Source organism: Trachymyrmex cornetzi, unplaced genomic scaffold, assembly GCF_001594075.2.
Source record: "Trachymyrmex cornetzi isolate Tcor2-1 unplaced genomic scaffold, Tcor1.1 scaffold388, whole genome shotgun sequence".
NCBI classification, from domain to species: Eukaryota; Metazoa; Arthropoda; class Insecta; order Hymenoptera; family Formicidae; genus Trachymyrmex; species Trachymyrmex cornetzi.
Window position 1 is genome coordinate 997,919 of NW_017298619.1, and position 17,793 is coordinate 1,015,711.

The 17,793-nt window shown below is 33.0% G+C and overlaps 2 protein-coding genes across 5 annotated transcripts in view; one reads left to right on the forward strand and one right to left on the reverse strand.

The window, feature by feature from the left end:
- Positions 1-14,310, forward strand: part of LOC108763937 (uncharacterized) — a 24,107-nt gene extending 9,797 nt beyond the window's left edge. The window contains exons 1-6 of one of the 4 annotated variants that reach the window (XM_018511892.1): positions 1,758-2,055; positions 9,085-9,316; positions 9,512-9,663; positions 10,521-12,753; positions 13,930-14,077; positions 14,247-14,310. In XM_018511892.1, the coding sequence (XP_018367394.1) occupies positions 9,097-9,316; positions 9,512-9,663; positions 10,521-12,753; positions 13,930-14,077; positions 14,247-14,310 (2,817 nt within the window). In that variant the 5' untranslated portion in view covers positions 1,758-2,055; positions 9,085-9,096. Of the gene's footprint in view, positions 1-1,757; positions 2,056-9,084; positions 9,317-9,511; positions 9,664-10,520; positions 12,754-13,929; positions 14,129-14,246 lie in introns of those variants that run through there. The other 3 variants (XM_018511891.1, XM_018511893.1, XM_018511894.1) reach the window with 3 other exon arrangements.
- A 1,145-nt stretch (positions 14,311-15,455) lies between these two features.
- On the reverse strand, positions 15,456-16,195 carry LOC108763925 (odorant receptor 9a-like). The gene is made up of 3 exons (XM_018511870.1): positions 16,038-16,195; positions 15,606-15,738; positions 15,456-15,531 (listed from the first exon to the last, which is right to left on the reverse strand). Exons 1-3 carry the CDS (start codon positions 16,118-16,120, stop codon positions 15,478-15,480), a joined length of 270 nt encoding a protein of 89 aa, XP_018367372.1. The 5' UTR covers positions 16,121-16,195; the 3' UTR covers positions 15,456-15,477.
- Between the last annotated feature and the right edge of the window lie 1,598 nt (positions 16,196-17,793).

Consider the following 17,793-nt stretch of genomic DNA (forward strand, 5'->3'; position numbering starts at 1 on the left):
TAACTTTTAAACTGAAAGTGTGCAAACGAAAATTCGAAATGTGCATACATGTGCAAACGATGAGCAATCGAATGAGCTATAGAAACTTAATTTTTTTTAATGTTGGGGGGCTAACTTCACGACGGTGTAAGAAGAATATATTCCTAAAGAATGATGAAATGTTATTTTTGTCGTCCTTATTTTACAATCCTTAAAAAACTATTCTTTTAGAGTTGTGATAATTTTTTAAAAGTCACACTTTTTGAATTGTGACGATTTTGATGATTTTTTATAAAGGTAAATTAATTCGCTGTTGATAATTGGTTTACTTAACTCATTCATGTATACAATTCGAAAATAACATTTTTGAGTTGTGACATTTGTTAAGTAAGAAAGCGATATGGCAAACGAAAAGAGCGACTTTTTGTTTTTATGTATATGTATTGCTTTCGGGAAGACTTTTAAAAGGAATGCCTCTCAAAAGGAGTCTTCCAAATCGGCTTACCGTATGCAAGAGATCAGCACTTTTTTGGCCGTCTCCATAAATCAACGGTGTATATTATACACGACATTAAGGTATACATATAGTGTATATCCATGTTTGTAGTATTAATTTATCGCCTGCTTGATCACATGTGAGAAAGTCGTGGGTCACATCGAGGTGTTTCTTAAGCGCCAGGGTTTCGCGGTCTACGTTTTTAGATTAACGCTTTTAGATGACACAAAATGTACTGGGGTGTTCGATTCGCTGTTGCGATCAAATTTTTTTCTGTAACAAGAGAAACCAGATTTTTGCAGTTGTATCGATAGACACCCTCCACCGTTCGCTCATTTTCCCAGCTCACCAGTAGCCATGGTGGATTACAAGATGAGTCTATGGTAGGAATCGCGTAGAGAGAGCGCTTTTTGCTCGGCTCAAGGCCTCGGTGAGAGATGTGAATGAATGTAGAACCTGTTTCTCTCCCCACAGGTTCTTCTCACACTTGCCCGACTTCTTTGCACGAAGTCGCGCGATACGCGATAATTTTACTGAAAATAGCATCACCAGCACTTTTTTCCGCATCCGGATTTAGTATACATTGTAGTCTCTGGTAGAAATTTCATGCATTTTTTGAGCAGTTACTAAACAGTTACGCCAACTTCTGTCTAGTAACTGAGAAGGAAAACTATTTAGGATCCCAATCAGGATGTAACACTTTGTTTGCGGTTACTGCATACAAAAGTTGCGTAAAATCTGAATTCATTTACTGAATAGAAATACAACAAGTAATGGATATTAAATTGATTAATAAGCAAGCCAACTCGTGAAATTGACGGAATAAAACTCTACCAAGTTCTTGTCCATTTTCTACTCACTATTAGCACAATTAATGAGAATATAGTAATATTAGATATTAACTGGATAGATGTCTAGGAAAACTGCACATTTCTACTAGGGAGTGCTCGCTGTTTCAATATTTTAGGTAGCCGAAACTTTTCTTCTTTCATTTCCATTAAACGCGCGGCCATAGAGCTATTATCAACTGTATCAAAATTGGTTGCAAATTAACGGAACACAATGTTGGGAAAAAAAAGGCAGGAGTAGTTCTACTATAATTGATATTATTTTTATTATAGAATTATTATTATTATTATTATTAATATAATTATTAAAGGGAAGAAACAGAGACACGAATAAAGAGAGTGGGAAAGGTAAAGGGATTGTATCCCCGTGCAGGTAGCGCCACGGGCAATCGGTGTTCTTGTGATACCGGCAGTTTCGAGCGAGCCCTGCCGGTGAACGTTCGTGAACGGGCCGAGTGAGCGGGGCTTCTTCCCTCTCGTCGACCGGTGGCAGATATATCGGTGCATCGTTCCTCCAGTTGCTTGCGAGTTGCCTCTAAAGCAGAGCGTGTGATACGGCCGTATAGCAGGGTCTCGTTGACCGTTTTATCGCTTATCAGCGCGTTTCCGGGTTCACGGGCGCGCGGTAAAATTAAGATTAAAATCGAGATCGGATCGGAGCCGATGACGCACCATTTCATCCGCGGGACCATGTTCGCGCAGTCGAAGAACATTAATGTTCTTTGATCGAAGGTAAGTCTCCATCACGATATCTTTGTTTCTTCTTCTCATCATCGTCTTCATGTCATTTGTAATTAATAACCACACACACACACACACACACACACACACACACACACACACACACACACACACCCTTCTTCGCTTCTCAATATATCTTTTCAATAGATAATGTCATGCTAAGTTGACTAACAAAGCTTTTTTCACTTTATATTAAATAACTATAAAAGTTATTTAATTATTCCGAATTATTAAATAACTTTTATAGTTGTTTAATTTCTCGGAATGTAATTTGGAAAATTGATTGCTTATTAGTAGAACATTGGAACGCTTTGTCTGCTCCTCTTTAGTTTACATTTAGCTGTACTTAATGCCTAGATATCAACACATGTTTCCTTAGAGGACGTTGACGTATACAAACGTCATGTACACAGTCAGTTCCGCATAATTTAGAGCTCCAACACATTAATCTCGCGTACGGTATATATATATATATATAAGTACTAAATTATCCTCTCCCTGTAATACAAATTACTGAACATTGGTTGCGGAAACAAATATAACTCATCTAAGAGTTAAGTCAAAATATTTCTGTTATTCTCGCAATCCTCTTGTCTGCCTATCCAAATTACAAATTACACTAGACAATTGTTAGAAGGTGTAAAAATTTGGAGCATTGTTTTTTAATTCATATAACTATTGTACAAAGAAACATGCTGAAATCTTTTTGTAATCTCATCTTTAATTTTAATATTCATTTAATTCAATTCTTGAGTAAAATAAATTAAAGTCGGAGTTTGCAGTCGCAAATAATACCTACAAACTTTTTATTTACTGTCTCTGGATTTATTCCATTTTGCAGAGGGATAAATATTTATCTTTAAAAAAATACATTGACATATTAAAAGATTAGTATCGAGTTACGATGGTCGTGATGCGTAAATTTTAATATGCTAGTATTCTTCTTAGTTAAACATCGTGCGATAAATAAGTAAGCAATTTCTTCTAATTATTATTATTATTTGCGTCAGTATATTATTGATGAAGATCAAGGTTTTCTAGGTCATTCTAGACATATATATATTATTAACGATGTATCATTATATTTTTCTCATAATACTTGAGCGAATAACGTTAACCCTTTCACTGTGGCAATGATCCGTGACCAAGAAGCGGCGATATCTTGATGTTCACGGTATGTCGAGTGCATACGTTAAGTACATCTATAGAATAAATCGCGTTACTAACATCATACGCTGTGCACTATATCGTTGATATCGTTTCATTGCATGTTATATTGAATTATTACCAGGACTGGGCAAAATACATCTCTCTCATTCAAGTATACAAAATATTATCAATCTTAGTATTTGAATTACAAAATACAAAATACTTTTAATCTTTCGATCTGAAATACAAAATACAAAATACTTTTATGTACTTCGCTAAAATACAAAATACAAATTGTATTTCAAATACTATATTTCAAATACAAATATTTGAAATGTGCCCAGTCCTGAATACTACATATTGGCAAATAATAAATATCCTCAAATCGAAGCGTTACATTCTAAGTATACGTCAATGTGATAACATTCCAATCATACATAATAAACACAGTAAAATCTATCAGAAATATTTTTTCAAGTAGCATCCAGCATCATTTGCAGCGAGCTTTAATATCGCAAGTCACGCGTAACCCATTTCGTTCGATCGTATCGACAGTGTTAATACAAACAACATAATTAACTGTCAGATGTACGCAGCGTGCTATGTATGCATTGCGAACTCACCTATTTCAAGATAACGGTATAAGATCGTAAGCGATGCGCGAGATGCATTACAGTTATGTAGTACGCCCGCTTTATTCTGCTGGATTAAACACGCCCCTTTTAATGCTTTGACAGACAATCGGGAAATGCGATATTAAGAAGTATAAGTATTCATAAGAATTCTTGCATAAGGATTGACGCGTATAGAGAACGTCTACAAATTTTATCTGATACCGTAAACGTAGGTGGCTTGGGACAAGTGTAGGTGACTTGGGACAGCATATATTTTTGTTAAATTCAATCATGGAATCCATCCATGAGTCTCTTTAACGGAAGTTAAGTTTAAGTTTTAAACTTCCTTTAGAGACTCGTGGATGGATTCTATGATTGAATTTAACAAAAATACACGCTGTCCCAAGTCACCTACACTTGTCCCAAGTCACCTACATTTATGATATCTCATGAATATGTATTATATTAATGCACTACTCTATAAAATTTGAATTGGGAAAATAATAGCGCTTTCAAATGAGTTTTCTACCCCTCATAAGGGCGTGCAGGTGCGTTTTTACCCTCCACCAGTACTCATGATTATATGCACTTATATCAACCCATCATTTTCATGCGTCGCGAGGAGAAGTTGAATTTTGCCCACCGGATTCTCGAATCGAATTTTTCCTCACTTATAATTTAAATAATGTTGAAAAATACATAACAATATGAACAATAAGAATCTTATTAAACCATGTATGTGAGAACATTTCTTTAATAAATGCCTATTGAGCATCAAAATTTAATGTGATATTATTTAAGTAGTTTAGCTGCGTTTTTAAATCTGTAAAATTTCGGCGCGTAGTTCAAAATGACTAAAAAATTCACATTGAATTATTTAAGCATCAAAGATCCAGCTTCGATCGTTATGGGTCTTTAATTCCTATTTCTTATTGGTTGCATAACAATATGTATGCATTAAAAGTGGCTGTATTACAAAAGCATTTGCCTCTGTTTTATGAAATAAGTTGACTCTAGACTGAACTTCTTTGGCTGTAATTATCGATCGATCACATTTTTTATCAAATTCATAAGCTATTCAGAAAAAGATCTGTCTGCGTTATTCGTAAAGCGAATGTATGCCAGACCGGTGTGTTCGAGGACATGCGGTTTCGGGGCCGATAGTTTTACTTTCTACGGGACGTCGTTTGGTGAAGAGTAAAAAAAATATGGGAGGGATACGGCAATTTTCGGAGAGGAGAGAAAAGAGAGAAAGAGATCTGTCGAACGACCGAGATATTTGCCACATTTTGCCGTTGGTGCGTGACACCGATTTCGTTCGACCGACCTGTCGAATCGAACTTGTATTTTTCAGAATCAGGAACATAGTCGAGCCATATTGAGAACCGGATTTTAAACCGACTTCTAATCGTACATAAAAAAAGTTATAGTTAGCGGTCTCTCGTTATTATGTAGAGCTACACGTATAATCGATGAAATGATGAGGGTGATGGGTAGTTATTGTCCCTCGTTCGCAAGGACAATGGACATCTGCTCCCTGGTGCATACAGCGCTTCCCGAAAGGCATGGCAGGTTCCCATGGCTGGTTGAGAGTCAGGTGTGCCTAACAGTGCAGACGTGAAAGCGCGAGTCCTGCAAAGAACATTATCAGACACCCGCATCTCTCTTTCTATTTCTATTTATACGTTTGTATATAACTGACTTTATATAAATCTCGTATTTAAGCAAAAAACATAAATTTTCAATTCATTCTGCGATGGAAAACCGTTAAATCGTTTGCATTGAAAATGTATATTTACAATGGCCAGTTTCTGTTATAGAGTATCAGATTGTTTTGCATTTATTAATAAAACATATTTGTGCGAGAGCGTTAATTTTACCTTCCATATCTGGTAGTCATGAATTCATCGGAAAATGAAAAGACTGTGTCGTAATCCAAGTCCAAATTAGGACTTCGCTTTGGCTCCGCTATGCTAACAGCTTCGAGTCGCTGTTATTCGGTAACAGTTCGATGTAATACTTTCGTATAAATAAAATTGTGAAAAAAAACATAAAATGGTCTTATTTATGAGAATTATAATAAAATAAAATCGACTAAAAACGATGATGATTTTATTTATTTGCATAACTTAAAATTAGTTTACAGTAAAAAATTACTTTTCGAATTGAACTTGGTGTTTCTTATAGATTTTTGAATGCTTAAAACGGTGCCACAAAAACTAGCCCCGTCAGGTCCAAGATAATTGAAGTTAAATATCCAAAAAATGGCTTTTTAAAAATGATATTTGACATTTATTTCTAAAGAAAGTTAACGTTATCTTGAAATTCCGATTAAAAATCATGAATGTATTTGTTTATTCCCTCTATAAAATGCATTTTTTTATTTCAATATCTTACTCTTTAGTCATGTTAATGAAGGATTTAAGTACAGTTTTTCAAGATAGCAATTTTCCGCTTATGACACAATAAAGTCATATATCTACAATTTCCAATGGCTATCGATACACATATACAGTCATATGCCATACAACTTTTGTCTGAAACATTTTTTTGGAAACACGTTTTTTTAGACATTCGAGATGGCAATGAAAATTAGACACTGTTATTATTTGCACTCTGTGCACACACACACACACACACACACACACTCTCTCTCTCTCTCTCTCTCTCTCTCTCATACGTATATGTACATTTAGCGGAATCTATAACGATAAATTACATCAATAGTCACAAACTAGAAATTGTAAGTATAATGATTTTATTATCATAGACGGAAAATTTACTATCTTACAATTAGAAAAATTCTGTGTTTGAATCCTTTATAACATGGAATAAAAATGAAATAAAAAAAATATTTTGTAGAAGGTGAATAATACATTTATGATTGTTGATACTCTTCTGATCAGAATTTCAAGACGTTATAACCTTTAAAAAAAATATCAAAGAAAGCCATTTTTTTAGTTAAATTTCAATTATTTCGGAAACATAACATGTCAGTGAAATTTAACTTGTGGCATCGTTTTCAACACCTTTACTTCAAAATAATAAAAAAAATGTATTTTTGTGAACTAGTGTAATTGAAAGTTTAGCTTGTATTTTTACAATTGTAAACAGATACAACATATTAATTTGTTCAGAGCAAAGAGTTCTGTTCGATTGGTCACAAAACCAGATAGATGAGTAGATTCTCGCTGTACATACTCGGTGAATTTGCAATCGTGTAAATCGTACTGAAGATAGCAACCGTTACCTAGTCTCTTCCAGATACTCTCGACCAATGCTCTCGGCTAAAGTTTCAGTTTATGCAGACGTATTCTCTCTTAAACAATAGCGCGATAATAGTACGATAACGTGTTTTTCAAATGTCTATTGCTCGTTCAGAATTTTATAAATTGCTAAACGTCATCGTCAATATTGTTATTCATTTTTTATCACTGGACCTTCCGTTATATGATATTAAAATATGTTAATATAATTACATCCATTCGATAGTCATGAGCAACTTTGATAGAACAAATCACGTGGAAAAGGGAACGCGGTGCTAACGGAATGTGAAAAAACAAGGAATAGGAAGAAGAGAATGTGTAAACGGGTTCATTGTCCGATTACTTACCTGCGATGCTCTTCTCGCGGTTCATTTTGCTCCTTTTTTACTCAAAAACGCAGAACACACATATGAGCGAGTGACAGATGTATTGTACATATGCGATGGCGACCGTTTTGTGGACGAGGGCTGACGTCACCCGACGACAAACCTTTCAAGGAAGTCCGAGGCTGTCTCGTGAAGCCTCCACCTTTCCCTTCCACGTTTCTCTCTTTTCTTTGCTTTTCTTACTTTATACGTACAGGGTGTTCCGTAGAAATTACCGTAGCCGATACCGTAGGATCTTTAAATTTTATGTATTTCTCTTGATTTAATTTTCAACATTATGAGTACTTGATATGAATGGGATACTCTAAAGAAAAAAGGAAGGAAAACAATAATTATACAACTGTTAGAAATACGTAATTATTAACTGTGAGAAATTCATTATTATTTCTGTCTGTTTGAAACATTTTTCGATCATATACACACATGTGGTATGGTTCTTTCTAACAATAAGATGGACTTACACCGTTCACTTTTCACTTTTCTCTTTTTTTTTCTTCCACGTGGAGAGAAAAAGAGAAAAGATTATAATTTTAAAGGATCGAAAAAAAACCGAATTTTTCCAATTTTTCCGCGGATTCTTTCGGTTTTTTCCCAAGGGTAGAAAAATTTATTTTGGAAAAATTCACGCGTGCTCGTAAAATCTATCACGTTTACTCTCGATTCTTTTTGTAAAGAAAATAATTGCGTATAGGGTACACAGCGGGATAATTTAGATAAGTTAACAGAATTAAGGTCCCATAATATACATTCAATAGAACATACGAAACATACACTGTTAATGTATTAACTTAAATTACTCTTCAGACTAGTTGTTAAGATTACATTTGTTTCTAAATTAGTTCGTTTAATAATAAATAAATTTCACATCAAGTGACGTAGTATTGTAAACGTAAATATAAAAGTTCAATACAAAGTTAATTTCAATACTTAAACGAAGTATCTTATTTTAATAATATTATATAATATAAGAATTAATTGTAATCTTATATCTAATTTAAACAAAATCTAACACATTTTGTAATGTGCAGATTAAGACGAATCACATAAAGTCTTTAGAATGAAAAGAATTATAAATTTTTGAATCTAACCGATCTAACCTATTGTGATGTATCTATAGTAACCACTTGTGCAGTACAATGCGCAGTCGTGTACTTAATGCTTTGCTATACACCATAGGGAGATTAGATTAGATTTTACTATAAAAATAGAAGGAAAGATAAAAATTTTAACAAAAATAAGATTACATAACTTCCTGGATCACATTAATTTGATGAAGGACATTAAAAATTAAATAGCATGATATATATATATTGCAAAAACAGCAATTTTTCCAGAAAAACCAATTTTTCGGAAAAAAAACGGGAAGATCACATTAATTTGATGAAGGACATTAAAAATTAAATAGCATGATATATATATATATTGCAAAAACAGCAATTTTTCCAGAAAAACCAATTTTTCGGAAAAAAAACGGGAATTATTCCGGTTTTTTTCCAACAACTTGAAAAAAGCGGTTTTTTTAAAACTATAGAAAAGATAAATCGTGCAAGTTCAACTAAAAAGAACAAATCTTATGTTATAATAAGTATTTAATTTTATTTACAGCACATTTTTGCGATGCGTCTATTCAAACGTTATACGACCGATACGAGCCCACAGCTCGTCTCGGCTGTACCTATATCTCAAGACGTTACGGCTACGAATAATGCCGAAAGCAATACATCCGAGAGATCGGAAGAAAAATCGAAAACGGGCGACAAATTGGACGATATTCTTCCAAAAGAAGATACCGACACGCAAAAAGAATCGATGGATTCCTCTATTCTGACTCGTAAAGGTAAGAATATAATAAGGTATCATATAACATCACAGCAATGTGCATATACACTTCGCGCAGCATCCAGCCAATAAAAAAAAATATTTGTATTCCTTCGCTTATCTGTAATATTTAATAACAAAGTGTGTTGAGGTTAATTTTTGACATCTTAAAATCGATTACACCTTTGCTCTCGCTTTGGCCCCGTCCCTAAAGGAATCTCAACGTGGGGACGAAAGATGGGTCGACGATGGGATCAAATGAAGAGGTCGGACAGCTCCGAGTTGCTTTCGGTATCGCGACGACGACGACGGTGGAGTCCACATCGGAAAAGCGGCTACGATGAAATTTCAAACGAGAATAAAAATGTAACACAACAGTAACTTAACGCATTACGCTGATTAGTTTCAGTTAAGAAGACCAAAAATGAAAACGCGCTTTTGGACACTATTTATTGCAGAAGATAGTATTTTGTATCCATATTGAGAATTCCAAACTCTAGCTTCAAGTACCCTTAGTTAATTTTTTAACAATAAATATAAAAATTTTGAAGTTATCTAAATTATTCATTGGGCAGGATGATAGATTTTGAGAAAAAGAGAAAAATAGTTAAGTATTACAAACGTTTCAGAACTAATTGAATTTTTTTCAATCATGCGTGATATAAATATACTTTGGATTAATGCGTTTGCATCACCACGATTCTATTTCGACAATGCAGTCGACGATGGCATTGACTAATATACTGGCAGCCAGGGTTCGCATTAATCCGAACTGCATTTATACCGTCCACGCAGTAGAAAAAAATTGATCCCAGAATACGAAATATTTAACCTTTACCTAAAATTCTGCCAATTAATCGAGCCAATAACTTAAACATTTTTATATTTATTGTTAATTTAAAAAAAAAACTAAAGAGATGCCTAAAGGATTTGAAATTTTTCATAGAGTAAACTCGGGTATTATGTCTATACGGAAAAAATGGCCGCGTATAGACTGTAATTATTCTTTAATAATTACTGAATAGAACATTTTTTAGTCATTCTAAAAGTTTGTGGCCATCTTTTCCTTATGGCCATCTTACTCGAGTTTACTCTATGGACATGAAAACTACTTTTAGCAACAAATCGAATTTTAAAAGCGCGTTTCCACTTCTAATCCTTCTTTTGACGTATGAAATAAAATTTTCGTTTCGAAAGATATTTCGAATAATCAACATTTTTAGGGGAATAGCGAATTCTCAAGGCCAAAAAGAATTCCCAGAGTAGAATCTTTAAGAAATCTCTTTAGGACTAGCGGCGATCACTCTGTTAATGGCAAAAGCGCTTCGAGAAGCGCGACGATACAAGAGGAGGATGCTGTCATCAATGTCAGCCATTGTCCGATGGAGAAAACTCTCAGCGAAGGAGCGATCAGAAAGCTTCCGTTTCGAAGAATTTGTCGAGAGAATTTCAATGATCGCGAATTCGTTGAAATCGATCGGGAAATGTTTCTTCGTCAAAAGAAATTACAGCTGAGTCGTAGCATACAAGATCTTCAAGAGCAACAGCGGGTCTTAGATTACATACTCAAAAATCATGAGAGCTTGAAAACACGTCAGGATGACACATTCACACGAGAAACATTGGAGAATGTTGGTACGAGCGTAAATCTGAAATCTTCGGGAGAAATAAAACGTAGGATTCCGACGCAAACGCCTGATCACCAATCTACCAATAACGTTGGTGTCAACGAAGTTAAAGGAAATTCCTATTCCCAGGGATTATGTTCCGGCTCGTTGACTGGTTTGGAAGATTTACTGAGCAACCTGCGCATAGGTTGCGATGAAAGTGGTTACGATTCGGATAGTACGCGAACTGGTGCGGATTCGCCGGACAGTGAAAAATCGACGGTGCCTTCCTCATTGAAGCCGCGTAGTTTTTCAATAACGTCGTACGATTATCGCGGCATTGACTTATCGCCAATCAGTGATATCTCGAGGAAAAAAAACACAGATACAGTAACCGAACCACGTTCTTCAGAAACATGCACCTCGAAGATCGAGAAAGTCAATGTCACTGATGCCGCTATCGATGCCGCGGTGAGCAATCCTTCCTTCAATGATTCGACCACAACCCAATCTACTACGTTAATGTCAGAAGAGGATAACGATACGGACAGCTGTGATAAAGATACTTTTGCCGATTTTCTAGAAAACCAGCCGGATTTAACGAGAATTTATTCTAAAACGGAACCAGATCTCTTGCCAAAATCTTGCAAGGATCTAATGAAAGCAGCATCTGCGACTTCTGCTTTGACCGGCGAAGATTTAACAAAACTCCAGGTGACATACCGTAAAGATCTCGACGTTACACTGCAATGTGACGATGTTGATGCGTATGGTATTGATGATGCTAAAATGAAAACCGATTTCAATGAGAGAAAACTTTGTGTAACGCCAAAAAGTCATGTTAACGTATCTCAGATGGCTAAATTTCAGAATTTACTGAAAGACAAAAAGTTCAAAAATAGAAAATGTTCAAGTCCAAGTGTATTACACCTCTTAGAGCATGCTGCGTCTCCATGCAAAGATAGCCCTCCGGCTAACAAACTCCATCCCTTAACTGATGCAATGACTAACCCTTTACGATACTACAGTCCAAAGAGATCGCATTCCACTTTAGAACTTGATACACTTGACGCAACGAGGAACGTGGCGAAGAAAACGACAATCTGTATGTCGTCGGTTCCTATCACTTCCATTATTAAACCTGTTACTGCCGCTAATAAAATCCTAATACGACGTGAATTGAAAACGATGAAGTTGACGGTGAACCACACGGCGGGTCTCGGTATTTCGGTCGAACGGTGCGAGGCGGCTAGGCCATTCTACGTGATCGCCAAAATGGATCCCAACGGCGAAGCTGCTAAATCGAAGCAATTCCGCATCGGCGATGAAATCGTCCGAGTCTGCGGACGTAGGATACGCGGTATGTCGATGGCGGAGGCGCGAAACGCTTTGCGGAGTTGCGTTGGTATTGTTGAACTGCAAATCGCGAGAGAACCGAATTCGGCCTTCGGTGAAGAAATCGGTGACACGTGGGGCAACGCTTTGACGCGAACGCGAAGCGATCCTGACGCGTGGATTTTGAAAAACAAAAGAACTGAATCGTTAGTTTCCTCTGACGATGCTGGATCTCGGACGAACGTTGAAATTCCTCGCGCCGTTGACGACGCGACTGTTAGTCTCCAAAAGATGACAGGTATGAAGAAGTTCCAGGTCATGAGAAAACGAAACTCTGAAACGTCCACTGTTCGACGAGGGTCCAGTTTATCCATTGATCTGTTGACGATCACATTGGAAAAAGGAGCGCCGAAGAAATTGGGCTTCTCCATTGTTGGCGGCGTTGATAGCAATAAAGGACGCATGGGTATTTTTGTGAAGGATATTATGCCTGGTGGACAAGCTGCAGAAGAAGGTATCGTATTTCTTGCGAAACATTAAAACGGTTTATTTTAGAATATGAAATTAATGCATACCAAATAACCGAGAATGGATTGAAATAAATTGAAATGAATTCAGATTTTCAGAAATTAATCGTATTCGCGAATGTTAAACTAAATCCTTTTCAATCCGAATTTTATTCGTTTATAGGAATTGCATGAAGCACATTTCTATGTCTTTCTCAATGTAAAAATAATATTAACTTTTTCTGTCACATTGTATATACTGTTCAATTAAAAATTCTGAATAAGAGATGCAGTTTTTTAAAAAAAGAACTTTTTTTATTTATTTGAATTCAGTTGAATCCAATTGAATAAAAAAAGTTCTTTTTTTATTCAATTGGATTCAATAGAACGGAATGAGATTTAAATAAATAAGATTAAAGAAAAAAATAAGATAAAAAGAGAGTAAAACTAAAAAAGTTCTTTTTTTACTTAATTGGATTTAATGGACTTAAAATACGCATAAAAATTTTAATCTATTTTAATCCATTCTTGATTACTCGGTACACTGTTAGAAATTTCTTAATGAATTTTAATTAACATGTAAAGGAAGCATGTGGTTATGCACGAAATTAAATGTAATGAATGATGTAAATAAAAACTAAGTTACAGTAGTCTTAAATGTGATGAACGTGTGTATTGAAATTAATGAACACACTATTATAGAAATTAATTTACACGTTAATGAAAAGTATGAGATCTGTAACTGAAAAGTAATTTACGTTAAGAAATGTAATTTACGTTAAGAAATGTAAACGTATTAAACGTTAAGCGTTAATAGTGTTAGGCTTAATTAAAATATTATTAATATTCGTAAATGTAAAAGTACATTAAATTTAATTAATATGTACATTAATAGTTATTTCAATTACGATTAATTAAATGTCATTTATATCCGTAAATAAAAAGTATATTAAATTTCATTACACTTAATTTTTCAGTTAAACGTAAATCTCATTAACATGCGCATTAATAGTCCTTTCAGTTACAGAGAAATTAAACTTCATTCACCAATGTACATTAAAAGTTAATGAAATTTAAGAACATTTCTAACAGTGTATATAAAAGTACACAAAGGAAATACGTTGTATCTTTTTTGACGACACATACGGGAGAAAATTTGCAGTGGTTTACCTGTAATGTTTAAGGTACTCTGAGAGTGGGAGACGAAATTTTAGCGATCAATGGCTCCTCGTTGGATGGGCTGACGCACGCCAAGGCATTACAGATGTTCAAAAGCGCCAAAGCCGGAAACTTGATACTTCACGTTGCTCGAAGAGATCCAACGCATAAACGGTTGTGTCACGCAAACCATGCAGTTTAAATTAATATTTAGTTATTAACATGGTTAGTTTTTGCTTTGCTCTATTAACAATTACTGACTATAATCTTTGCTTTTTGCTTTCAGTGCCGTTGTTAATTAATGATGATATGAAATATTAACGAAAATTTTTCTATGTTGCAGATATGTCACTCAAGCAAAGTCGTACGATTGCCTCGATAAATTAACGAAGTCCACTGATGAATGAAATTATTGTCATTATGTTTGGTCCTTAATAATATTATTAATTTCGCTTTTAAAAACATAATGAATTATCAAAAGTTACAAAATTTTCTATTAGATATAATTTCCAAAATTTTCTGAATTTATTAAATTAAAAATTTACATCTAAATATTAAAAAATTTACATTAAAATATTTCATATTCTAAAATTTTCTTGTATTTTGGTTAGCATCTAATGTGCTTTCGATAATATTTTGTACGCAGAGGGGTATATTATAATAACTGAACTCTAATGTGATATCAATCAATTACTTTCTAATGGATAATATTAGTAACATTTTTTTCTAATATATCTTTTTATAAATAAAAACATTTCGCATTATATATAATATATATATCTATATATAATATTAAAATTAAACTCTCTAAACAAGATCTCAGAGTCATAACAGTAGTCCGTATTTATTTTTGTTTTCATGTATTTCTTTTACATTTAATTAATATATCCTATTTCAGAAAAAATGAGACAAATGAAGTTAAACTTTGCAGAATAATTATTAAATTATATTGCTATTCAAATATTTGCATTTCTTATTCAGAACGTATCTATTTAGATATGAACGTTATACTTTAACGTTAAAGAAATGTTAAGTAAAAAAGTAGAGAATTAGTTAACAATAACGATATTGTGCAGCTTTATAACCATGTCCTGTTAGATATGGTACGCTAACAGCTTGGAATATGGTTTAACTTAATAGCATTGTGGGATTTAACAAATGTTTTTATTTAAAAATATATTCTTGTGTAAATCAATCTACACGAACATCAAAAAGTTAGTTAATTGCGTCCGAAAGCACGAAAGTCAACTGTATAATGTTACTACAATAATTAACAATTTTCTTTAAGTTATTTCGTTAAGAGACTGACATTACGAATGTCTACCTGCAAAATGCTGTGATAATGATTGTAGTCGTATCGGCTGATATTATATGAGTTGTATATTTAATAATAAATGTGATTCTGTTAAATAAAAATATAAGTACTTGGCAAACTTTCTTCTTTCAATTAAATACTTTATACTCATCATCTTACACAAAGTATTGTACAATATATAAACAATGCTAATCTTGGAATTTTTGTCTACAGTTTATTGAATCGAAGACGTATCAGTAAAGAATTAGCATTAAACTAATTAATTTTTAAACGATAACAATGCCGTGAAGTAAGATACACCCGTTCGTATCACCTTAAAACATTTAGAAGCATATGAATCATTTTCTGTATATTATAAATTATTTTTCCAGATTGTCTCGTACTTACCGAAACGAAGACTGCCATTGACAATGAAAACAAATTCCCTGCTGTCAGTTTACACGGCACGATACTTCTATAAAGAGTTATGATTAGCAATGATTTTAGTCTTGGTGAAAATTTGTACCATTCCGCTGCATATCTGAAAGTATACATTTAAAAAAATTAATTTTGATTTAGATTTTTATCAACATATGTCACGCAAATTCTACAAAGTATCGTAAATTAAAAAAATCAAACTATTAAATAAAATCTCGTGTAACACTTTTTATAATATATCCAAAATTTTATATATACTTGCACTTTGCATACTTCATGTATAGTTTACTATTAAAAAATAATTTGAATTACAGTTATAAAATAATTTAAAATCAATTTGCAGATTTTGAATAAAGATATTTAAAATAACGGATGTTTGAGAAAATATAAAATAATTATTACGTTCGATGAAATATATTCTGACTTTCATCCATTAATTTCTGGCCGGAATAACATACGATCATCAACTGTAATAACGCCCCCATGATTATAAATGTAAATCTAATCAGTTCTTCTAATTGGTCTAACACATAGACAATCTATAATACATCAAAGATATTATACATCCATGCGCTATCTGAAATACAATCATATTTGCACGAAAAATTTACGAAATTTTTTAATTTAATATATCGATGCCAATTATTGGAAAGTCGATTATTTAAGAACGATACTTACTCGAACTCCAAGTAAACTAAAAACTGCAGCAATGAGTAATAAAAAGCTAATTCCGACAATCTTGTGCGTATCATTCAATATATCGACATATCTAATAACGATAAGTTTACTTAATTAATTATGTGCATGTGCTTTTATTAACAATTATCTCAGCAAACAAGCTGACGTTATTTATCGTTATTTTAACAACATGATTTTAACAAAATAATATTTTGAACGTCAAAATGATATCAAAATGACGATAAATAACATCAGTTTGTTTACTGGTATAAAACAAAATTGGACTGATGAGAATAAATCTAATTAGATTAGAGAAATCCTTGTTTCGGTCAAAGTAGATCTTAATACTTAAATATTTTGGTATAAATTTATGTACATATCCAATTCTGCAAATTGCAAATTGCAAAACTGAAATCTTTTTCAGTTTTGATGAAGCAATCATGAATAGAATTAGAAATAGAAGATTCTGGTTCGAATCCCAACTGATATAACATTTTTCATAATAATTAAATTATTGGCAAGAGTCTTTGAGTTTTTTATTAATATCAAATTATTAATATTCTCATAAGATGCTTATTAGCATCAATAGTATTAAATTATTTGTCAATTTAATATGTACGTGATATTACTATATCAATATATATACTCTCTAGTTCTATTCATGATTGCGTTTCAATAATGCGAAAATTACCATTTTTATTATTTTTATAATATTTTCACATTACTATTATTATTTCTATTACACTAAAAAGTAATATAAAAGAAAGAAGGATGTATGAACATGTATGGGCATATTTCATATATAATTGTACATGTTTATTAATATTTATGCGTGTTTATGTATGTTTATACATATTTATACATATTCATGTATGAAAAATTTTTTACCGGATGTATCGATTAGAAATAGATTCAATACTATATCCAATTTGTATTAATACCAATATTAGGTATAGCGAATTCGGTAGCCTGCACTGATTCTTACCAGAGTCGCGTTAATGAAATTTGCGCCCAACTAGAGGTTTATGGTCTTCGAGTGATCCCACTTCCCCTAATGATAAAACAGTAAAAAAATTATAATATTTTAAATACACTTATGTGTGTGATTGGGGAACGTAGACAATTGGTCAGAGGTAGTTAAAGCCGAGATTTATTAAATTATACTTGGATTACAAATGTACAAAAAATATAATGTAAATTATATGTCATTAATCTATTATCATATTAGAAAAGCGGAAGTCTTATGAGACAAGTATATATCTATACTGTTAATAGAATTATTATTTGTTGATTATTCCATGATTTTTATAGATGCACTTGTTTAAATAATTTAATTTTTTCTCGAATCCCGAATTTCATCAAAAAAATTTAGAATTTTGTATCGAAACTCTTTTAAAAAATGGTTATCCAATTGAGTTAATTTTTAGAGAAGTACAAAAAAGAATTAACAAACTCTCTACCACTAAATTAATTGACTCGA